This window comes from Oncorhynchus mykiss, chromosome 27 (assembly GCF_057628025.1).
Source record: "Oncorhynchus mykiss isolate SJ-2025 chromosome 27, ASM5762802v1, whole genome shotgun sequence".
In the NCBI taxonomy this organism is placed as follows: domain Eukaryota; kingdom Metazoa; phylum Chordata; class Actinopteri; order Salmoniformes; family Salmonidae; genus Oncorhynchus; species Oncorhynchus mykiss.
Genome location: NC_143048.1, coordinates 44,229,943 through 44,255,366, shown reverse-complemented (window position 1 = coordinate 44,255,366; position 25,424 = coordinate 44,229,943). Strand labels below are relative to the sequence as shown.

Below are 25,424 nucleotides of genomic sequence, written 5' to 3'. Positions count from 1 at the left end.
GGTTCAAGAACATACATCTGGTGTATTAGAAGCAATTATTGGTACCATGATTGTCTTCTAAACATTTTTCATTACACGAACATTGACTACGAAGATATACATTTTTCCATTTACTATAATGGGGAATCCTGTTTTCTGCAAACAATGCCTCCAGTACCGTGGTCGACAGTGAACTTCCATGGCTTCAATGGGAGTCCTTCTCCCCCGGTAGAGATACATGAAAAGATAGAGGGGGGAGTCGATCTCCCCCGGTAGAGATACATGAAAAGATAGTGGGGGGAGTCGTTCTCCCCCAGTAGAGATAAATGAAAAGATAGAGGGGGGAGTCGTTCTCCCCCGGTAGAGATACATGAAAAGATAGAGGGGGCAGTCATTCTCCCCCGGTAGAGATAAATGAAAAGATAGAGGGGGAAGTCGTTCTCCCCCGGTAGAGATAAATGAAAAGATAGAGGGGGCAGTCATTCTCCCCCGGTAGAGATAAATGAAAAGATAGAGGGGGAAGTCGTTCTCCCCCGGTAGAGATACATGAAAGGATAGAGGGGGCAGTCCTTCTCCCCTGGTAGAGATACATGAAAAGATAGAGAGAGGGATAGAGAGAGAGGCATAGATGAAGAGAGAGAGAGTCGGGGATAGGAAGAGAAAGAGGGGTATAGATATATGTAGAGAGAGATAGATATAGAGAGAGGAATATAGATAGATGGAGAGAGAGATATACAGTGCATTCAGAAAGTATTCAGACCCCTTGACCTTTTCCACATTTTGTTACATTACAGCCTTATTCTAAAATGGAATAAATATATATTTTTTGCTCATCAATCTACATATAATACCCCATAATGACATCACAATACCCCATAATGACATCACAATACCCCATAATGACATCACAATTACCCCTAGTGACAAAGCAAAAACAGGTTTTTAGAAATGTTTGCAAATGTATTTTTTTTAAAAAGAAGGAAATATCACATTTACATAAATATTCAGACCCTCAGTACTTTGTTGAAGCACCTTTGGTAATGATTACAGCCTCAAGTCTTCTTGGGTATGACGCTACAAGCTTGCCACACCAGTTTCTCCAATTCTTCTCTGCAGATCTTCTCAAGCTCTGTCAGGTTGGATGGGGAGCATCGCTGCACATCTATTTTCAGGTCTCTCCAGAGATGTTCGATTGGGTTCAAGTCCGGGCTCTGGCTGGGCTACTCAAGGACATTCAGAGACTTGTCCCGAAGCCACTCCTGTATTGTCTTGGCTGTGTGCTTAGGGTGGTTGTCCTGTTGAAAGGTGAACCTTCAACCCAATCTGAGGTCCTGAGCGCTCTGGAGCGGGTTTTAATAGAGGATCTCTCCGTTCATCTTTCCCTCGATCCTGACTAGTCTCCCAGTCCCTGCTTCTGAAAAACATCCCCACGGCATGATGCTGCCACCACCACGCTTCACCATAGGGATGGTGCCATGTTTCTTCCAGACGTGATGTTTGGCATTCAGGACAAAGAGTTCGATCTTGGTTTCATCAGACCAGATAATCTTGTTTCTCATGGTCAGAGTCTTTAGGTACCTTTTGGCAAACTGCAAGTGGGCTGTCATGTGCCTTTTACTGAGGAGTGGTTTCCATCTAGCCACTCCAGCAAAAAAGCCTGATTGGTGGAGTGCTGCAGGGATGGTTGTCCTTCTGGAAGGTTCTCCCATCTCCATAGAGGAACTCTGGTGCTCTGTCAGAGTGACCATCGGGTTCTTGGTCACCTCCCTGACCAAGGCCGTTCTCCCCCGACTGCTCAGTTTGGCCGGGCGGCCAGATCTAGGAAGAGTCTTGGTGCTTCCAAACTTCTTCCATTTAAGAATGATGGAGAACACTGTGTTCTTGGAGACCTTCAATGCTGCAGACATTTTTTGGTACCCTTCCCCAGATCTGTGCCTTGACACAATCAATACAATTCTTTCAACCTCATGGCTTGTTTTTTGCTCTGACACGCACTTTCAACTGTGGGACCTTATATAGACAAGTGTGTGCCTTTCCAAATCATGTCCAATCAACTGAATTTACCACAGGTGGACTCCAATCAAGCTGTAGAAACATCAAGTATAATTTTTGAGACTCATAGCAAGGGTCTGAATACTTACAGTACCAGTCAAAAATTTGGACACACCTACTCATTCAAGGGTTTTTCTTTATTTTTACTATTTTCTACATTGTAGAATAATGGTGAGGACATCAAAAATATGAAATAACACATGGAATCATGTAGTAAAAAATTCAAAATATATTTTAGATTCTTTAAAGTAGCCACCCTTTGATGACGGGTCACCAGGTGTTCATGTTTTGTTGATTTATTAAGTAAATGTTTTCACTCCCTGAACTTGCTTACCGACTCTCAGTCTCATCTTTACACTTGACATTCTCTCAACCAGCTTCATGAGGAAGTCACCTGGAATGCATTTTGATTAACAGGTGTGCCTTGTTAAAAGTTAATTTGTGGAATTTATTTCTTCTTAATGCATTTGAGCCAATCAGTTGTGACAAGGTAGACGTGGTATACAGAAGACAGCCCTATTTGGTAAAAGACCAAGTCCATATTATGGCAAGAACAGCTCAAATAAGCAAAGAGAAATGACAGTTCGTCATTACGTTAAGACATGAAGGTCAGTCCATCTGGAAATTTTCAAGAACTTTGAAAGTTTCTTCAAGTGCAGTCGCAAAAACCATCAAGCGCTACGATGAAACTGGCTCTCATGAGGACCACCACAGGAAAGGAAGACCTAGAGATACCTCTGTTGCAGAGGATAAGTTCATTAGAGTTACCAGCCTCAGAAATTGCAGCCCAAATAAATGCTTCACAGAGTTCAAGTAACAGACACATCTCAACATCAACTATACAGAGGAGACTGCGTGAATCAGGTCTTCATAGTCGAATTGCTGTAAAGAAACCACTACTAAAGGACACCAATAATAAGAAGAGACTTGCTTGGGCCAAGAAACATGAGCAATGGACATTAGACCGGGGGAAATCTGTCCCTTGGTCTGATGAGTCCAAATTTGAGATTTTTGGTTCCAACTGCCGTGTCTCTGTGAGATGCAGAGTAGATGAACGGATGATCTCCGCATGTGTGGTTCCCACCGTGAAGCATGGAGGAGGTGGTGTGATGGTGTGTGGGTGCTTTGCTGGTGACACTGTTGATGATTTATTTAGAATTTCAGGCACACCTAACCAGCATGGCTACCACAGCATTCTGCAGCGATACGCAATCCCATAAGGTTTGCACTTATTGGGACTATAATTTTTTTTCAACAGGACAATGACCCAAAACACACCTCCAGGCTGCGTAAGGGCTATTTGACCAATAAGGAGAGTGATGGCGTGCTGCATCAGATGACCTGGCCTCCACAAACACCCGACCTCAACCCAATTGAGATGGTTTGGGATGAATTGGACCGCAGAGTGAAGGAAAAGCAGCAAAAAAAGTGCCCAGCATAAGTGGGAACGCCTCCAAGACTGTTGGAAAAGCATTCCAGGTGAAGCTGGTGGAGAGAATGCCAAGAGTGTGCAAAGGCAAAGGGTGGCTACTTTGAAAAATCTAAAATGTTAAATATATTTTGATTTGTTTAACACGTTTTTGGTTACTACATGATTCCATATGTGTTATTTCATAGTTTTGATGTCTTCACTACTATTCTACAATGTAGATAATAGTTCAAATAAAGAAAAACTCTTGAATGAGTAGGTGTGTCCAAACTTTTGAGTGGTACTGTATGTAAATAGGGTATTTATAAATTACATTATTAATACATCATGGTGTATTGTGTGTAGATTGATCTGGAAACAGTTTTATTTAATCTATTTTAAAATAAGGCTGTGACGTAATAGGTAGGATCACCACTTTACTTTATTTTAAGAATGTGAAATGTCAGAATAATAGCAGAGAGAATGATTTATTTCAGCATTGATTTCTTTCATCACATTCCCAGTGGGTCAGAAGTTTACATAAACTCAATTAGTATTTGGTAGCATTTGCTTAAAATTGTTTAACTTGGGTCAAACTTTTCAGGTAGCCTTCCACAAGCTTCCCAAAATAAGTTGGGTAAATTCTGGCCCATTCCTCCTGACAGAGCTGGTGTAACTGAGTCAGGTTTGTAGGCCTCGATGCTCGCACACGCTTTTTCAGTTCTGCCCACAAATTGTCTATAGGATTGAGGTCAGTGCTTTGTGATGGTCACTCCAATACCTTGACTTTGTTGTCCTTAAGCCATTTTGCCACAACTTTGGAAGTATGCTTGGGGTCATTGTCCATTTGGAAGACCCATTTGTGACCAAGCTTTAACTTTCTGACTGATGTCTTGAGATGTTGCTTCAATATATCCACATAATTTTCCTACCTCATGATGCCATCTATTTTGTGAAGTGCAACAGTCCCTCCTGCAGCAAAGCACCCCCACAACATGATGCTGCCACCAACGTGCTTCACGGTTGGGATGGAGTTCTTCGGCTTGCAAGCCTCCCCCTTTTTCCTCCAAACATTACGATGGTCATTATGGTCAAACAGTTCTATTTTTGTTTCATCAGACCAGAGGACATTTCTCCAAAAAGTACGATCTTTGTCCCCATAGTCTGTCTTTTTTATGGTGGTTTTGGAGCAGTGTCTTCTTCCTTGCTGAACGGCCTTTCAGGTTATGTTGATATAGGACTCGTTTTACTGTGGATATAGATACTTTTGTACCTGTTTCCTCCAGCATCTTCACAAGGTCGTTTGCTGTTGTTCTGGGATTAATTTTCACTTTTCGCACCAAAGTACATTCATCTCTAGGAGACAGAATGCGTCTCCTTCCTGAGCGGTATGACGGCTGCGTGGTCCCATGGTGTTTATACTTGCGTACTATTGTTTGTACAGATGAACGTGGTACCTTCAGGTGTTTGGAAATTGCTCCCAAGGATGAAGCAGACATGTCGAGGTCTACTAAAGAAGCTTCTAAAGCCATGACATAATTTCCTGGAATTTTCCAAGCTGTTTAAAGGCACAGTGAACTTAGTCTATCTAAACTTCTGACCCACTGGAATTGTGATACAGTGAATTATAAGTGAAATAATCTCTGTAAACAATTGTTGGAAGTCCTAAACGACTTGCCAAAACTATAGTTTATTAACAAGAACTGTGTGGAGTGGTTGAAAAACTAGTTTTAATGACCCCAACCTAAGTGTATCTAAACTTCAGACTTCAACTATATATATATATATATATATATATATATATATATATATATAGAGAGAGAGAGGGCGCGCTATGGAAATAGATAGAGGATAGAGATATAGATAGAGGGATAGAGATATAGATAGAGGGGTAGAGATATAGATAGAGGGATAGAGATATAGATAGAGGGGTAGAGATATAGATAGAGGGATAGAGATATAGATAGAGGGGTAGAGATATAGATAGAGGGATAGAGATATAGATAGAGGGGTAGAGATATAGATAGAGGGGTAGAGATATAGATAGAGGGGTAGAGATATAGATAGAGGGGTAGAGATATAGATAGAGGGGTAGAGATATAGATAGAGGGGTAGAGATATAGATAGAGGGATAGAGATATAGATAGAGGGGTAGAGATATAGATAGAGGGATAGAGATATAGATAGAGGGGTAGAGATATAGATAGAGGGATAGAGATATAGATAGAGGGATAGAGATATAGATAGAGGGGTAGAGATATAGATAGAGGGGTAGAGATATAGATAGAGGGGTAGAGATATAGATAGAGGGATAGAGATATAGATAGAGGGGTAGAGATATAGATAGAGGGGTAGAGATATAGATAGAGGGGTAGAGATATAGATAGAGGGATAGAGATATAGATAGAGGGATAGAGATATAGATAGAGGGATAGAGATATAGATAGAGGGATAGAGATATAGATAGAGGGATAGAGATAGAGAAATATATAGATAGAGAGGGATGAAGATCGAAAGAGGGATAAATATATAGATATCCCTCTAGTGGTGTGGGGGCTGTGCTTTGGCAAAGTGGGTGGGGTTATATCCTGCCTGTTTGGCCCTGTCCAGGGGTATCATCGGATGGGGCCGCAGTGTCTCCTGACCCCTCCTGTCTCAGCCACCAGTATTTATGCTGCAGTAGTTTATGTGTCGGGGGGCTAGGGTCAGTCTGTTATATCTGGAGTATTTCTCCTGTCTTATTCGGTGTCCTGTGTGAATTTAAGTATGCTCTCTCTAATTCTCTCTTTCTCTCGGAGGACCTGAGCCCTATGCCTCAGGACTACCTGGCATGATGACTCCTTGCTGTCCCCAGTCCACCTGGCCGTGCTGCTGCTCCAGTTTCAACTGTTCTGCCTGTGGCTATGGAACCCTGACCTGTTCACCGGATGTGCTACCTGTCCCAGACCTGCTGTTTTCAACTCTCTAGAGACAGCAGGAGTGGTAGAGACACTCTCAATGATCGGCTACGAAAAGCCAACTGACATTTACTCCTACTACTGACTTGTTGCACCCTCGGCAACTACTGTGATTATTATTATTTGACCATGCTGGTCATTTATGAACATTTTAACATCTTGGCCATGTTCTGTTATAATCTCCACCCAGCACAGCCAGAAGAGGACTGGCCACCCCTCATAGCCTGGTTCCTCTCTAGGTTTCTTCCTAGGTTTTGGCCTTTCTAGGGAGTTTTTCCTAGCCACCGTGCTTCTACACCTGCATTGCTTGCTGTTTGGGGTTTTAGGCTGGGTTTCTGTACAGCGCTTTGATATATCAGCTGATGTACGAAGGGCTATATAAATACATTTGATTAGAATTTGATTTAGATAGAGAGAGGGATGATGATCGAGATAGGGATAGAGAGAGATAGATTAAGTACGAGACCAGTAGTGTCTGCCGGATGCCCTCCACCACTCTGTTCTGGATGCTGGGTTCACACAGGATGTAGTCTGGGGCGATGCACGTCTGACCACAGTTCACAAACTTCCCCCAGGTGATACGCCTGTGGTGGACAAAATCACAGGGATAAAGTAGATAACTTGAAAATGTTTCCTTTTCGATGCTTCTGATGCTTCAGCCTTGGGGCAGAGAGCTAAGCATGTATATTAGAATTACGTCAAATGACTCCTAAACCCTGCGCCTCCCAATTGTAATCTTTATGATCAATCTTTGTGTAATTCATTTTTTTCCCAAAGACAATCATGGTATCATTAATTGCTTCTAATACACCAGATGTTCTTGAACTGATTAATCTGGTGTATTAGAATTTTATTTATTTTTTATTTTATTTATTTCACCTTTATTTAACCAGAGCTGAGATAAGGCGGAGCTTTAACTAGCAAAGACTTATAGATGACCTGGAGCCAGTGGGTTTGTGGACGAATATGTAGCGAGGGCCAGCCGACTAGAGCATACAAGTCGCAGTGGTGGGTGGTATAAGGTGCTTTAGTGACAAAACGGATGGCACTGTGATAAACTGCATCCAGTTTGCTGAGTAGAGTGTTGGAAGCAATTTTGTAGATGACGTCGCCGAAGTCGAGGATCGGTAGGATAGTCAGTTTTACTAGGGTAAGTTTGGCGGCGTGAGTGAAGGAGGCTTTGTTGCGGAATAGAAAGCCGACTCTTGATTTGATTTTCGATTGGAGATGTTTGATATGGGTCTGGAAGGAGAGTTTAGAGTCTAGCCAGACACCTAGGTACTTATAGATGTCCACATATTCAAGGTCGGAACCATCCAGGGTGGTGATGCTGGTCAGGCGTGCGGGTGCAGGCAGCGAACGGTTGAAAAGCATGCATTTGGTTTTACTAGCGTTTAAGAGCAGTTGGAGGCCACGGAAGGAGTGCTGTATGGCATTGAAGCTCGTTTGGAGGTTAGATAGCACAGTGTCCAAGGACGGGCCGGAAGTATATAGAATGGTGTCGTCTGCGTAGAGGTGGATCAGGGAATCGCCCGCAGCATGAGAAACATCATTGATATATACAGAGAAAAGAGTCGGCCCGAGAATTGAACCCTGTGGCACCCCCATAGAGACTGCCAGAGGACCGGACAGCATGCCCTCCGATTTGACACACTGAACTCTGTCTGCAAAGTAATTGGTGAACCAGGCAAGGCAGTCATCCGAAAAGCCGAGGCTACTGAGTCTGCCGATAAGAATACGGTGATTGACAGAGTCGAAAGCCTTGGCAAGGTCTATGAAGACGGCTGCACAGTACTGTAAATATTGGTACAATGATTGCCTTCTGAGCATTTTTAATTACACGAAGATCGCAATTTTTCCATTCACTACAGTGGGGGTCATTCACCACAATGGGGGTCATTCACTACAGTGGGGGTCATTCACTACAATGGGGGTCATTCACTACACTGGGGGTCATTCACTACAATGGGGGTCATTCACTACAATGGGGGTCATTCACTTCAATGGGGGTCATTCACTTCAATGGGGGTCATTCACTACAATGGGGGTCATTGCAGATCATGATTTCTGTAAACAATGCCTGCAGTACCGTGGTCGGCAATGAACTGCCATGTCTTCAATCCTTCTAAATGTTTTTAAAAGTCACCAGTAAACCACTGCAAAAAACATTAGCCAAGGTAAAGTATAACGGAGTGATATTGTAGCGTATAAACCAATAGCGCCATTGACTCTTGATCTTTTCAGCGGCTAAAACTGCTATGCTAGCTAGAAAAAATGTGATAAAGGTAAAATTCCCTATCGGAGTGCTAACGGCTAAAGCTAAAATTCCCTATCGGAGTGCTAACGGCTAAAGCTGAAATTCCCTATCGGAGTGCTAACGGCTAAAGTTAAAATTCCCTATCGGAGTGCTAACGGCTAAAGTTAAAATTCCCTATCGGAGTGCTAACGGCTAAAGTTAAAATTCCCTATCGGAGTGCTAACGGCTAAAGTTAAAATTCCCTATCGGAGTGCTAACGGCTAAAGCTAAAATTCCCTATCGGAGTGCTAACGGCTAAAGCTAGCTCTATTGTATGAAGTTACTGACCGGCACGCAACTCTGAGGTCGACGTCCTTATCAATGTAACAGGGGCTCTTCCCTCCCAGCTCCAGGGTCACAGGGGTGAGGTGTCGGGCTGCGGCCTCCATCACCAGTTTACCCACAGTGCTGTTCCCTGTGTAGAAGATGTGGTCGAAACGCTGACGCAGCAACTCCTGGGTCTCTGAGACACCCCCACACACTACAGGGTACAGCTCCTGGGAAGACCCAGGAAAATAAGGATTTCAGTTCATTTAGCCAATATGTTTTGCAAATTGCCCCTGTCACTTTCCCTTGATTGTTAGCTAGCAGCGGCTAAAGTTAGCTGAAGCTAAAGTGGCTGTTAAAATATAGAAAACCAAACCGTGGATTACAGTTCTCCCTGGCACATAGACTACTTTCATTACGAGAAACCATCTAACATAAAGTTGTAAAATCCTGAACTTCCCCTTTAAAAAGGACAGTTACACAGAACCAACGTTTGTCAGATGCTTGTTCATATACTGTCCCTCACAGGTGGTTCAGAGTGATGTGTACTATCCCTTTAAGAATTCTGGGCGGCGAGCCAGCCGTTGGACATTTACTCAAGACAGCAGTATGTATCTGTAGCTAGTATGTATGATTGGCATGACAACAATAGAAGACTTGTCTATAGAACATACAGTACGAGGTGAGGTGAACACATTGGAACTAAATCACTGATTTCCAACTAGTGGTTGACAGTCACGGTAATCACAGTAGTTTTCCAGTAACTTCAGCCAGATATCTCTACATTTATATTCTTATACAATGAGAGACAAGGGGGAATAGAATAGGTACCTGGTCCAGATATCGTGGGAGCAGAGCTTTGAGGAGACTAGCTGAGTATTCACTCAGCTCAGATGGCTTCACCACAGCGGCATTGCCTAGAGAGAGCGAGAGCGAGAGAGAGAGAGAGAGAGAGAGAGAGAGAGAGAGAGAGAGAGATAGAGATAGAGAGAGAGAGAGAGAAGAGAGAGAGAGAATTTTTATTGTTTATTTCACTTTATATATTCACTTTATATATTATCTACCTCACTTGCTTTGGCAATGTTAACACATGTTTGCCATGCCAATAAAGCCCTTGAATTGAATTTAATTGAGAAAGAGAGAGAGAGAGAGAGAGAGAGAGAGAGAGAGAGAGAGAGAGAGAGAGAGAGAGAGAGAAACAGAGTGACAGAAACAGAGAGGGAGAAACAGAGAGGGAGAAACACAGAGAGAGAGAGAGTTATGAGAAGATGAGCTCCTGCATTTTTCAGCATGTTAAAAAAAAAGAGATAGATTTAGAGTTAGATAAAATTAGTTTTTTTTTTGTCAGGAACAGGATGCCACCCTCTACAACATAACCTTCACTCCAAATCAAAACTCAAAACCTACAACCTGATTTTGGACGGAATTATGGAATTGCATGGAAGGTTTACAACTACCAAAGATTATAATTCCCAAGATATACAGCACCTGAAAACGCCATCCAACCTCAAACTGATTGAGTAATGTTTAGTCTGAAGCTATATTTTATTTCCAAAAGCCAAGAAGAAAAATACATTACAATGACATATTTTACCTTATAAGGACTGAATGCTAAATTAAGGCTACCAAGCTTGATACAACTTCAATTAGCACTGACGTGTCAAGTGAGAGGTGTCAACGCCCTTCAGCCCAACAACGGCAGGAGAATCCAACAGTCTACTCCACCCAAATGGAGAGGTGCCCTTCAGCCCAACAATGGCAGGAGAATCCAACAGTCTACTCCACCCAAATGGAGAGGTGCCCTTCAGCCCAACAATGGCAGGAGAATCCAACAGTCTACTCCACCCAAATGGAGAGGTGCCCTTCAGCCCAACAACGGCAGGAGAATCCAACAGTCTACTCCACCCAAATGGAGAGGTGCCCTTCAGCCCAACAACGGCAGGAGAATCCAACAGTCTACTCCACCCAAATGGAGAGGTGCCCTTCAGCCCAACAATGGCAGGAGAATCCAACAGTCTACTCCACCCAAATGGAGAGGTGCCCTTCATCCCAACAACGGCAGGAGAATCCAACAGTCTACTCCACCCAAATGGAGAGGTGCCCTTCAGCCCAACAACGGCAGGAGAATCCAACAGTCTACTCCACCCAAATGGAGAGGTGCCCTTCAGCCCAACAATGGCAGGAGAATCCAACAGTCTACTCCACCCAAATGGAGAGGTGCCCTTCAGCCCAACAATGGCAGGAGAATCCAACAGTCTACTCCACCCAAATGGAGAGGTGCCCTTCAGCCCAACAACGGCAGGAGAATCCAACAGTCTACGCCACCCAAATGGAAAGGTGCCCTTCAGCCCAACAATGGCAGGAGAATCCAACAGTCTACTCCACCCAAATGGAGAGGTGCCCTTCAGCCCAACAATGGCAGGAGAATCCAACAGTCTACTCCACCCAAATGGAGAGGCCTTTGAAGCTGCCTCCCGCTGTTCAGAGGGAAATACAATACAGTAAGTACTCTGTGTAAGTAAAGGCAAGAAAAGATTACAAAATGAACCTCCTTATGGAAAATCAAGAGAGGCTTTTTGCTGACTAAAATAACAATGGGAACATAAGAACTTGATCTTCCACACAGACCATCCCTTGGTACAGTGCTATATTAACCAGACCATCCCCTGGTACAGTGTTATATTAACCAGACCATCCCCTGGTACAGTGTTATATTAACCAGACCATCCCCTGGCATGGCACAGTGCTATATTAACCAGACCATCCCCTGGTACAGTGTTATATTAACCAGACCATCCCCTGGTACAGTGCTATATTAACCAGACCATCCCCTGGTACAGTGTTATATTAACCAGACCATCCCCTGGTACAGTGCTATATTAACCAGACCATCCCCTGGTACAGTGTTATATTAACCAGACCATCCCCTGGTACAGTGCTATATTAACCAGACCATCCCCTGGTACAGTGTTATATTAACCAGACCATCCCCTGGTACAGTGCTATATTAACCAGACCATCCCCTGGTACAGTGTTATATTAACCAGACCATCCCCTGGTACAGTGTTATATTAACCAGACCATCCCCTGGTACAGTGTTATATTAACCAGACCATCCCCTGGCACAGTGTTATATTAACCAGACCATCCCCTGGCACAGTGTTATATTAACCAGACCATCCCCTGGCACAGTGCTATATTAACCAGACCATCCCCTGGCACAGTGCTATATTAACACAAACATCCCCTGGTACAGTGCTATATTAACCAGACCATCCCCTGGCACAGTGCTACATTAACCAGACCATCCCTTGGCACAGTGCTATATTAACCAGACCATCCCCTGGTACAGTGTTATATTAACCAGACCATCCCCTGGCACAGTGCTATATTAACCAGACCATCCCCTGGTACAGTGTTATATTAACCAGACCATCCCCTGGCACAGTGCTATATTAACCAGACCATCCCCTGGTACAGTGCTATATTAACCAGACCATCCCCTGGTACAGTGTTATATTAACCAGACCATCCCCTGGTACAGTGCTATATTAACCAGACCATCCCCTGGTACAGTGTTATATTAACCAGACCATCCCCTGGCACAGTGTTATATTAACCAGACCATCCCCTGGTACAGTGCTATATTAACCAGACCATCCCCTGGTACAGTGCTATATTAACCAGACCATCCCCTGGTACAGTGCTATATTAACCAGACCATCCCCTGGTACAGTGCTATATTAACCAGACCATCCCCTGGTACAGTGCTATATTAACCAGACCATCCCCTGGCACAGTGTTATATTAACCAGACCATCCCCTGGCACAGTGCTATATTAACCAGACCATCCCCTGGTACAGTGTTATATTAACACAAACATCCCCTGGTACAGTGCTATATTAACCAGACCATCCCCTGGTACAGTGCTATATTAACCAGACCATCCCCTGGTACAGTGTTATATTAACACAGACCATCACCTGGTACAGTGCTATATTAACCAGACCATCCCCTGGTACAGTGCTATATTAACCAGACCATCCCCTGGTACAGTGTTATATTAACCAGACCATCCCCTGGCACAGTGCTATATTAACCAGACCATCCCCTGGTACAGTGTTATATTAACCAGACCATCCCCTGGTACAGTGCTATATTAACCAGACCATCCCCTGGTACAGTGCTATATTAACACAGACCATCCCCTGGTACAGTGCTATATTAACACAGACCATCCCCTGGTACAGTGCTATATTAACCAGACCATCCCCTGGTACAGTGTTATATTAACCAGACCATCCCCTGGTACAGTGCTATATTAACCAGACCATCCCCTGGTACAGTGCTATATTAACCAGACCATCCCCTGGTACAGTGTTATATTAACCAGACCATCCCCTGGTACAGTGCTATATTAACCAGACCATCCCCTGGTACAGTGCTATATTAACCAGACCATCCCCTGGTACAGTGCTATATTAACCAGACCATCCCCTGGTACAGTGCTATATTAACCAGACCATCCCCTGGTACAGTGCAATATTAACACAGACCATCCCCTGGTACAGTGCTATATTAACCAGACCATCCCCTGGCACAGTGCTATATTAACCAGACCATCCCCTGGCACAGTGCTATATTAACCAGACCATCCCCTGGTACAGTGCTATATTAACACAAACATCCCCTGGTACAGTGCTATATTAACCAGACCATCCCCTGGTACAGTGCTATATTAACCAGACCATCCCCTGGCACAGTGCTATATTAACCAGACCATCCCCTGGCACAGTGTTATATTAACCAGACCATCCCCTGGTACAGTGCTATATTAACCAGACCATCCCCTGGTACAGTGTTATATTAACCAGACCATCCCCTGGTACAGTGTTATATTAACCAGACCATCCCCTGGTACAGTGTTATATTAACCAGACCATCCCCTGGTACAGTGCTATATTAACCAGACCATCCCCTGGTACAGTGCTATATTAACCAGACCATCCCCTGGTACAGTGCTATATTAACCAGACCATCCCCTGGTACAGTGTTATATTAACCAGACCATCCCCTGGTACAGTGTTATATTAACCAGACCATCCCCTGGTACAGTGCTATATTAACCAGACCATCCCCTGGTACAGTGCTATATTAACCAGACCATCCCCTGGTACAGTGCTATATTAACCAGACCATCCCCTGGTACAGTGCTATATTAACCAGACCATCCCCTGGCATGGCACAGTGTTATATTAACCAGACCATCCCCTGGCACAGTGTTATATTAACCAGACCATCCCCTGGTACAGTGTTATATTAACCAGACCATCCCCTGGTACAGTGTTATATTAACCAGACCATCCCCTGGTACAGTGCTATATTAACCAGACCATCCCCTGGCATGGCACAGTGTTATATTAACCAGACCATCCCCTGGTACAGTGCTATATTAACCAGACCATCCCCTGGTACAGTGTTATATTAACCAGACCATCCCCTGGCACAGTGTTATATTAACCAGACCATCCCCTGGTACAGTGCTATATTAACACAAACATCCCCTGGTACAGTGTTATATTAACCAGACCATCCCCTGGTACAGTGCTATATTAACACAAACATCCCCTGGTACAGTGCTATATTAACCAGACCATCCCCTGGCACAGTGCTATATTAACCAGACCATCCCCTGGTACAGTGCTATATTAACACAAACATCCCCTGGTACAGTGCTATATTAACCAGACCATCCCCTGGTACAGTGTTATATTAACCAGACCATCCCCTGGTACAGTGCTATATTAACCAGACCATCCCCTGGTACAGTGCTATATTAACACAGACCATCCCCTGGTACAGTGCTATATTAACACAGACCATCCCCTGGTACAGTACTATATTAACCAGACCATCCCCTGGTACAGTGCTATATTAACCAGACCATCCCCTGGTACAGTGTTATATTAACCAGACCATCCCCTGGTACAGTGCTATATTAACCAGACCATCCCCTGGTACAGTGCTATATTAACCAGACCATCCCCTGGTACAGTGTTATATTAACCAGACCATCCCCTGGTACAGTGCTATATTAACCAGACCATCCCCTGGTACAGTGCTATATTAACACAGACCATCCCCTGGTACAGTGCTATATTAACACAGACCATCCCCTGGTACAGTGCTATATTAACACAAACATCCCCTGGTACAGTGTTATATTAACCAGACCATCCCCTGGTACAGTGTTATATTAACCAGACCATCCCCTGGCACATTGTGTTATATTAACCAGACCATCCCCTGGTACAGTGCTATATTAACCAGACCATCCCCTGGTACAGTGTTATATTAACCAGACCATCCCCTGGTACAGTGCTATATTAACACAGACCATCCCCTGGTACAGTGCTATATTAACCAGACCATCCCCTGGCACAGTGCTATATTAACCAGACCATCCCCTGGCACAGTGCTATATTAACCAGACCATCCCCTGGTACAGTGCTATATTAACCAGACCATCCCCTGGTACAGTGTTATATTAACCAGACCATCCCCTGGTACAGTGTTATATTAACCAGACCATCCCCTGGTACAGTGTTATATTAACCAGACCATCCCCTGGCACAGTGCTATATTAACCAGACCATCCCCTGGCACAGTGTTATATTAACCAGACCATCCCCTGGTACAGTGCTATATTAACCAGACCATCCCCTGGTACAGTGTTATATTAACCAGACCATCCCCTGGTACAGTGTTATATTAACCGGACCATCCCCTGGTACAGTGTTATATTAACCAGACCATCCCCTGGCACAGTGCTATATTAACCAGACCATCCCCTGGCATGGCACAGTGTTATATTAACCAGACCATCCCCTGGTACAGTGTTATATTAACCAGACCATCCCCTGGTACAGTGCTATATTAACCAGACCATCCCCTGGTACAGTGCTATATTAACCAGACCATCCCCTGGTACAGTGCTATATTAACCAGACCATCCCCTGGTACAGTGTTATATTAACCAGACCATCCCCTGGCACAGTGTTATATTAACCAGACCATCCCCTGGTACAGTGCTATATTAACCAGACCATCCCCTGGTACAGTGTTATATTAACCAGACCATCCCCTGGTACAGTGTTATATTAACCAGACCATCCCCTGGTACAGTGTTATATTAACCAGACCATCCCCTGGTACAGTGCTATATTAACCAGACCATCCCCTGGCACAGTGCTATATTAACCAGACCATCCCCTGGTACAGTGCTATATTAACCAGACCATCCCCTGGCACAGTGTTATATTAACCAGACCATCCCCTGGTACAGTGCTATATTAACCAGACCATCCCCTGGTACAGTGCTATATTAACACAAACATCCCCTGGTACAGTGCTATATTAACACAGACCATCCCCTGGTACAGTGTTATATTAACCAGACCATCCCATGACACAGTGCTATATTAACACAGACCATCCCCTGGTACAGTGTTATATTAACCAGACCATCCCCTGGTACAGTGCTATATTAACACAAACATCCCCTGGTACAGTGCTATATTAACCAGACCATCCCCTGGTACAGTGCTATATTAACCAGACCATCCCCTGGTACAGTGCTATATTAACACAAACATCCCCTGGTACAGTGCTATATTAACACAGACCATCCCCTGGTACAGTGTTATATTAACCAGACCATCCCATGACACAGTGCTATATTAACACAGACCATCCCCTGGTACAGTGTTATATTAACCAGACCATCCCCTGGTACAGTGTTATATTAACCAGACCATCCCCTGGTACAGTGTTATATTAACCAGACCATCCCCTGGCACAGTGCTATATTAACCAGACCATCCCCTGGTACAGTGCTATATTAACCAGACCATCCCCTGGCATGGCACAGTGCTATATTAACCAGACCATCCCCTGGTACAGTGCTATATTAACCAGACCATCCCCTGGTACAGTGCTATATTAACCAGACCATCCCCTGGTACAGTGCTATATTAACCAGACCATCCCCTGGTACAGTGCTATATTAACCAGACCATCCCCTGGCACAGTGCTATATTAACCAGACCATCCCCTGGTACAGTGCTATATTAACCAGACCATCCCCTGGCACAGTGCTATATTAACCAGACCATCCCCTGGTACAGTGTTATATTAACCAGACCATCCCCTGGTACAGTGCTATATTAACCAGACCATCCCCTGGTACAGTGCTATATTAACCAGACCATCCCCTGGTACAGTGTTATATTAACCAGACCATCCCCTGGCACAGTGCTATATTAACCAGACCATCCCCTGGTACAGTGCTATATTAACCAGACCATCCCCTGGCACAGTGTTATATTAACCAGACCATCCCCTGGCACAGTGCTATATTAACCAGACCATCCCCTGGTACAGTGCTATATTAACACAGACCATCCCCTGACACAGTGCTATATTAACCAGACCATCCCCTGGCACAGTGCTATATTAACCAGACCATCCCCTGGTACAGTGCTATATTAACCAGACCATCCCCTGGCATGGCACAGTGCTATATTAACCAGACCATCCCCTGGTACAGTGCTATATTAACCAGACCATCCCCTGGTACAGTGCTATATTAACACAAACATCCCCTGGTACAGTGTTATATTAACCAGACCATCCCCTGGCATGGCACAGTGCTATATTAACCAGACCATCCCCTGGTACAGTGCTATATTAACCAGACCATCCCCTGGTACAGTGTTATATTAACCAGACCATCCCCTGGTACAGTGTTATATTAACCAGACCATCCCCTGGTACAGTGTTATATTAACCAGACCATCCCCTGGTACAGTGCTATATTAACCAGACCATCCCCTGGTACAGTACTATATTAACCAGACCATCCCCTGGCACAGTGTTATATTAACCAGACCATCCCCTGGTACAGTGTTATATTAACCAGACCATCCCCTGGTACAGTGCTATATTAACCAGACCATCCCCTGGTACAGTACTATATTAACCAGACCATCCCCTGGCATGGCACAGTGCTATACTAAAACAATACAGAAATACACTACGGAAAAAGAAGGAACAGCACGTCAGAAATCAGCTCAATGTAATTGAAGAATCCATAGACTCTAACCACTTCTGGGAAAATTGGAAAACACTAAACAAACAACAACACGAAGAATTATCTATCCAAAATGGAGATGTATGGGTAAACCACTTCTCCAATCTTTTTGGCTCTATAACAAAGAACAAAGAGCAAAAACATATACATGATCAAATACAGATCTTAGAACCAACTATTAAAGACTACCAGAACCCACTGGATTCTCCAATTACATTGAATGAGTTACAGGACAAAATACAAACTCTCCAACTCAAAAAGGCCTGTGGTGTTGATGGTATCCTCAATGAAATGATCAAATATACAGACCACAAATTCCAATTGGCTATACTAAAACTCTTTAACATCATCCTTACCTCTGGCATCTTCCCCAATATTTGGAACCAAGGACTGATCACCCCAATCCACAAAAGTGGAGACAAATTTGGTTGGTGTGGTAAGTGTGTGTGTCAGAGCTGTGTGTAAGTTGACTATCCAAACCATTTGGGATTTTCAACAGATCAATGTTTCTTAGAAAAAGAAGTGATGCAGTCAGTCTCTCCTCAACTCATAGACAAGAGAGACTGACATGCATAGTATTTATATCAGCCCTCTGATTACAATGTAGAGCAAGATGTGCCACTCTGTTCTGGACCAGCTGCAGCTTAACTAGGTCTTTCCTTGCAGCACTGGACCACACGACTGGGCAATAATCAAGATAAGATAAAACTAGAGCCTGCAGGACTTGCTTTGGGGAGTGTGGTGTCAAAAAAGCAGAGCATCTCTTTATTACAGCCAGACCTCTCCCCATCTTTACCACCATGAAATGTATAAGTTTTGAACATAACAGTTTACAATCTAAGGCAACGCTGAAAATAAACACAGCTATGGAGGAATAGTAATGGAGGGGAAAGATAAACATAGTACCAGCAGCGATGGCCCCGACCAGGGGCTGCAGGGTGAGGGCCCAGGGATAGTTCCAGGCCCCGATGATGAGGACCACTCCCAGGGGCTCTGGCTGGATGTATACCTTCAATTACATGAAACTGTATTAATCCTCTCAGTCGGTGGCTAAATGGTTCACATATATACTCCTAGAAATAAAAATCTCCTTCAGCTGTCCCCATGGGGAGAACTTTTAGAAGAAACCTTTTGAGATCCATGTAGAACCGTGTTGGGTTTCATATAGAACCCTCTGTGGGAGGGGTTATTCAAATGATTCTCCAATCGGAGACAGCCGTAGGACCTTCTTTCTAAGAGAGTAGTAGTTAAGTGTAAATGTCTGCTGTAAAGGACTGATGTATTTCACTGATACGTGGTCCACACTGTACCTGGTCTGAGATGGTGAGGAGGCTCTTCTCTACTGGCCGAGGAGCAGCCCACTGCGCCAGCTTTGACACAGCCAGGCTAATCTCATTCTCCAGGCCGATCAGCTCCAACAGCGGGGTGTCGTACTGGCTCTGTGGAATGCAAAGTGAGGTGTATTGATGTGAGATAAAGGACACGTTCCAAATGGAACATCACGCCCTACTTTTGACCAGGGCACAAAAGGCAATTTCACTTTACTTCCTGAAATGTTTGTCTTCAATTTTGTAATTGACCCCAACCCTGATAAGTCCAGTGTGAAGATTTTACCCTGTTGATGTCCTGTTTGAGGGCGGTGGCGATCTCTCCCTGTCTGTCTGTGATCATCCTCTGGAGGGACTTGAGCTGCTGAACTCTGAACTCCAGGGGTCGCGACCTCCCTGCAAGGAAGTTCTCCCTGGCCCGCTGCACCACCTGCATCTCCATGGAAAAGTGTCACCAGCACACACCTGGATAGACAGACCGACAGACACAGGTCACCAACTCGCACCTGTAGAGTACACACACAGGTACCTGTCACCACACCACACCTGTACAGACAGACCAACAGAGAGTACAGACAGATACAGGTACCTGTCACCAGACCACACCTGTACAGTATAGATACAGGTACCTGTCACCAGACCACACCTGTACAGTATAGATACAGGTACCTGTCACCAGGCCACACCTGTACAGTATAGATACAGGTGAACATCTTTTCTACCTACGGCAGGGGACGAGGAGCGCACAGGAGTTCGCTTTGGACTTTCGGACCCTGGCCTCCGGAGCAGGATGGAACGACAGGGCCCTGATCGACTACTATCGCTGCAGTTTGTGCAAGGACCTCCGTCGAGAGTTGGCCTGCAGGGACACCACCCTCATCTTCGAACAGCTGGTAGACCTGTCCATTCTGCTGGATAACCTGCTGGCTACCCGCGGATGTCCAGATCGGGGTCTGTTGGTTCCATCCCCCAGTACCGCCGCTCCGATGCCCACGGAGTTGGGAGGTGCTGCGCTCAGGGAGACCGGAGGAGGTTCCGTCTTGTGCACCATCTGTGGCCGCAGAGGTCACACTTCCGTTCGGTGCTGGGTTGGTTCCTCTGGGGGTCAAGGCAGCAGGCAGGGCACTCTGGCATCACCTCAGGTGAGCCGGCACCATTCTCACCCAGAGCCCTCTGTTGCACATTACTTTTCCTGAGTTTTCCCCGCATTCCCAGCATAAGGCGCTCCTCGATTCAGGAGCGGCTGGGAATTTTATTGACAGATCATTTGCCCATATTTTAGGGATCCCCATGGTTCCTGCGGCTATGCCCATCCTAGTTCACGCCTTAGATAGTCAACCATTAGGGTCAGGGTTGATTAGGGATGCCACCGCTCCTCCGGACATGGTGACGCAGGGGGGTCACATGGAGAAAATCATTTTCTTTCTCATTGACTCTCCTGCGTTCCCCGTGGTGCTAGGCTTACCCTGGTTAGCTTGTCATGACCCCACTGTTTCATGGCAACGGAGGGCTCTCACGGGGTGGTCGCGAGAGTGCTCGAGGAGGTGTTTAGGGGTTTCCGTAGGTGCTACTACGGTGGAAAGTCCAGACCAGGTCTCCACCATGCGCATTCCCCCTGAATATGTCGATTTGGCTCTCGCCTTCTCCAAAAAGAAGGCGACTCAATTATCAACCCATCGACGGGGGAAAATGTGCGATAAATCTCTCTTGTTGTTGACGGTAGTTTATGGATATTAAACGACACCGTTGTAAATCAGTTTTCGCTCTCCTGCGCCTGACTTCTCTGCCGCCAGTACCCACAGCATTACATCGTTGGTGCAGCTGTAGAACCTTTGGAGGATCTGGGGGCCCATGCCATATCTTTTCAGTCTCCTGAAGGGGAAAGGTTTTGTCGTGCCCTCTTCAGGACTGTCTTGGTATGTTTGGACCATGACAGTTCGTTGGTGATGTGGACACCAAGGAACTTGAAACTCTCGACCCGCTCCAGAGGGCCATTATCAGCAACCATCACTCCCGTGTTCCAATGGCACGTTGTGTTATCCAAGTTGATCATTTTAAAAAGGTTAATTGATCATTAGAAAACCCTTTTGTAATTATTACCTCCACCCAGCTGCCCACTGCACTGAGGAAACACTGTCACTACCGATAAATCCACAATAATTGAGAATCTCAACAAGCATTTTTCTACAGCTGGCCATGCTTTCCACCTGGCTACCCCTACCCCGGTCAACAGCCCTGCGCTCCCCACAGCAACTCGCCCAATCCTCCCCCACTTCTCCTTCACCCAAATCCAGATAGCTGATGTTCTGATACACCTGCAAAATCTGGACCCATACAAATCAGCCGGGTTAGACAATCTGGACCCTGTCTTTCTAAAATTATCTGCCAAAATTGTTGCAACCCCTATTACTAGCCTGTTCACCTCTCTTTCGTATTGTCTGAGATTCCCATTGATTGGAAAGCATCCCCTCTTCAAAGGGGTAGACACTCTAGACCCAAACTGCTACAGACCTATATCAATTCTACCTTGCCTTTCTAAGGTCTTTGAAAGCCAAGTTAACAGATTACCAACCATTTCGAATCTCACCGTACCTTCTCCACTATGCAATCTGGTTTCAGAGCTGGTCATGGATGCACCTCAGCCACGCTCAAGGTCCTAAACGATATCATAACCGCCATCAATAAGAGGCATTACTGTGCAGCTGTATTCATCAACCTGGCTAAGGCTTTCGACTCTGTCAATCACAACATTCTTATTGGCAGACTCAACAGCCTCGCTTGGTTCACCAACTAGTTCCCCGATAGAGTTCAGTATGTCAAATCGGAGGGCCTGTTGTCCGGACCTCTGGCAGTCTCTATGGGGGAGCCACAGGGTTCAATTCTCGGGGCGACTCTCTTCTCTGTAAACATCAATGATGTCGCTCTCGCTGCTGGTGATTCTTTGATCCACCTCTACGCAGAAGACACCATTCTGTATACCTCTGGCCCTTCATTGGACACTGTGTTGACTAACCTCCAGACGAGCTTCAATGCCATACAACTCTCCTTCTGTGGCCTCCAACTGCTCTTAAATGCAAGTAAAACTAAATGCATGCTCTTCAACCGATCATTGCCCGCACCTGCCCGCTCATCCAGCATCACTACTCTGGATGGTTCTGACTTAGAATATGACTACAAATACCTAGGTGTCTGGTTAGACTGTAAACTCTCCTTCTAGACTCACGTTAAACATCTCCAATCCAAAATTAAATCTAGAATCGGCTTCCTATTTCGCAAACAAAGCATCCTTCACTCATGCTGCCAAAACATACCCCCGTAAAACTAACCATCCTACCGATCCTTGACTTTGGCGATGTCATTTACAAAATAGCCTACAACACTCTACTCAACAAATTGGATTCAGTCTATCACAATGCCATCCGTTTTGTCACCAAAGCCCCATATACTATCCACCACTGCGACATGTATGCTCTCTATGGCTGGCCCTCGCTTCATACTCGTCGCCAAACCCACTGGCTCCAGGTAATTTACAAGTCTCTGCTAGGTTAAGCCCCGCCTTATCTCAGCTCACTGGTCACCATAGCAGCACCCACCCGTAGCACGCGCTCCAGCAGGTATATCTCATCCCCAAAGCCAATTCTTCCTTTGACCGCCTTTCCTTCCAGTTCTCGGCTGCCAATGACTGGAACAAACTGTAAAAATCACTGAAGCTGGAGACTCTTACTTCCCTCACTAGCTTTAAGCACCAGCTGTCAGAGCAGCTCACAGATCACTGCACCTGTACACAGCCCATCTGTAAATAACTCATCCAATCTACCTCATCCCCATACTGTATTTATTTATCTTGCTCTTTTGCACCCCAGTATCACTACTTGCACATTCATCTTCTGCACATCCTACCATTCCAGTGTTTAATTGCTATATTGTAATTCCTTCGCCACCATGGCCTATTTATTGTCTTACCTCTCTTATCCTACGTAATTTGCACATGCTGTATATAGACTTTCCTACCATATTATTGATTGTATGTTTGTTTATTCTATGTGTAACTCTGTGTTGTTGTATGTGTTGAACTGCTTTGCATTATCTTGGCCAGGTCGCAGTTGCAAATGAGAACTAGTTCTGAACTAGCCTACCTGGTTAAATAAAGGTTACATTTTTTTTTTTTTGGAGCATCAGCATTTGTGGGTTTGATTACAGGCTCAAAATGGCCAGAAACAAAGACCTTTCTTCTGAAACTCGTCAGTCTATTCTTGTTCTGAGAAATGAAGGCTATTCCATGCTTGAAATTGGCAAGAAACTGAAGAGCTCGTACAACGCTGTGTACTACTCCATTCACAGAACTGCGCAAACTGGCTCTAACCAGAATAGAAAGAGGAGTGGGAGGCCCCGGTGCACAACTGAGCAAGAGGACAAGTACATTAGAGTGTCTAGTTTGAGAAACAGACGCCTCACAAGTCCTCAACTGGCAGCTTCATTAAATAGTTCCCGCAAAACACCCGTCTCCACGGCAACAGTGAAGAGGCGACTCCGGGATGCTGGCCTTCTAGGCAGAGTTGCAAAGAAAAAGCCATATCTCCGACTGGCCAATAAAAATAAAACATTAAGATGGGCAGAAGAACACAGATGCTGGACAGTCTATCTCCTTTCCCAGTTTCATCAACAGTTCTGAATTCACGCTGCTCCAGATGCATAGGGCGTTGTACCTAATAAAGTGACCACTGTGTCTATAGACTTTCCACAACGTGTTCTGGGAATACCTGGGGTATTAAACATTTGGCTGTAAGTGTTCAACAGTTTAATCTATTACCTCAGGAGATGGTACTATTCAGCTTGTCTGGGGATGACAAAGGACTTCAACAAAGCCTAAATAGAAAATGATTGGAAGGGGCCTCTTTGCTGTTAAATTAGAGACATAAATAAATGACCGTTGTGCCTTGTAACTACTTTAAACATGTGCAGCTGTTGCACTAACAATGCAAACACTGATTTGGCATACAATTTAAGACTGTAAACATTGTACAACGTAATGTAAACACTGTCTGACTTCATATAGAACAAATTGCACCTGAAATGAACATTTCTTTAAAGTTATTGCAAAATAAATGCATATTTTCACTTTTTTTCTGTGACAATCACTGAATTAGTTATTGATTTCTTCATCTTTTAAATGCAATATTTGAGATTTTATGTATTTCTATCAAGTCAAAACTGGAATTTCTACTCAAAACAAAGAATAGAATAAATCATATCTAGTTTGATGATTCTGTGACAAAACGGTGAATTAGTTATTGATTTGTACATTTTTAAATGGCTTTTGGCGAATGTCTGATGAATGTCCGATTGTGTAAATATAAACTTTACCTCAGTTATAAAAGCCTTTAGAATTATTAGTTGGTTGGTTGTCAATCCTAAAACGGTATACAACTGAAATAACTGTGTAATGAACGTTGTAATTACTCTGATAGACTACATACAGTACTTTGTCTGTTGGATACATCTAAACAATTATGTTCCATATGTAACGGATGTGAAAAAATTTGTACTGTTACACATACTCACACGTGAATGAAAGCATCAATCTGGAGCAACAATACACGAAATCAATGATCCCGATTTATCCAAGTAGTGAAATCACCGCTGGCAGTGTAAAAAAAATAAGCTATCAGAAACGTTCCTATCCTGTGCAATAAAAACAAAATATTGGTGTATAACCAACGAGGTGAACAGCGTTACTGCCACAGTACAATACAGTCTGTCCTTGTTCCTGCCTCACTGACGTGACCGTGGGAGGCACATGGCTGCACATTTAAAGTTTATCGCACGAGGCTACCGGGGTATCGTTTACCCCATCAGACGTCACTAATAACTAGGTAGCTAGGTAGACGTTTTTTTGCATTTATACAAAATGGAAAATTGAGCTACGAAATGGCCATATGGTTAGTCCTACAATATCCCAGAATTTTATTCATGAAGTTGAACAGA

At 44.5% G+C, this 25,424-nt stretch overlaps 1 protein-coding gene across 2 annotated transcripts in view; it reads right to left on the bottom strand.

The window, feature by feature from the left end:
• LOC110508067 (aldehyde dehydrogenase family 3 member A2) overlaps positions 1 to 25,251 on the bottom strand; it is a 32,939-nt gene extending 7,688 nt beyond the window's left edge. For both annotated transcript variants that reach the window (XM_036965656.2, XM_036965654.2), the window contains exons 1-7: positions 25,002 to 25,251; positions 19,726 to 19,904; positions 19,422 to 19,550; positions 19,018 to 19,120; positions 9,791 to 9,876; positions 8,981 to 9,189; positions 6,863 to 6,980 (exon numbers count right to left, since the gene is read on the bottom strand). In XM_036965656.2, coding sequence (XP_036821551.2) covers positions 6,863 to 6,980; positions 8,981 to 9,189; positions 9,791 to 9,876; positions 19,018 to 19,120; positions 19,422 to 19,550; positions 19,726 to 19,881 — 801 coding nt within the window. In that variant the 5' untranslated portion in view covers positions 19,882 to 19,904; positions 25,002 to 25,251. The remainder of the gene's footprint in view (positions 1 to 6,862; positions 6,981 to 8,980; positions 9,190 to 9,790; positions 9,877 to 19,017; positions 19,121 to 19,421; positions 19,551 to 19,725; positions 19,905 to 25,001) is intronic.
• Between the last annotated feature and the right edge of the window lie 173 nt (positions 25,252 to 25,424).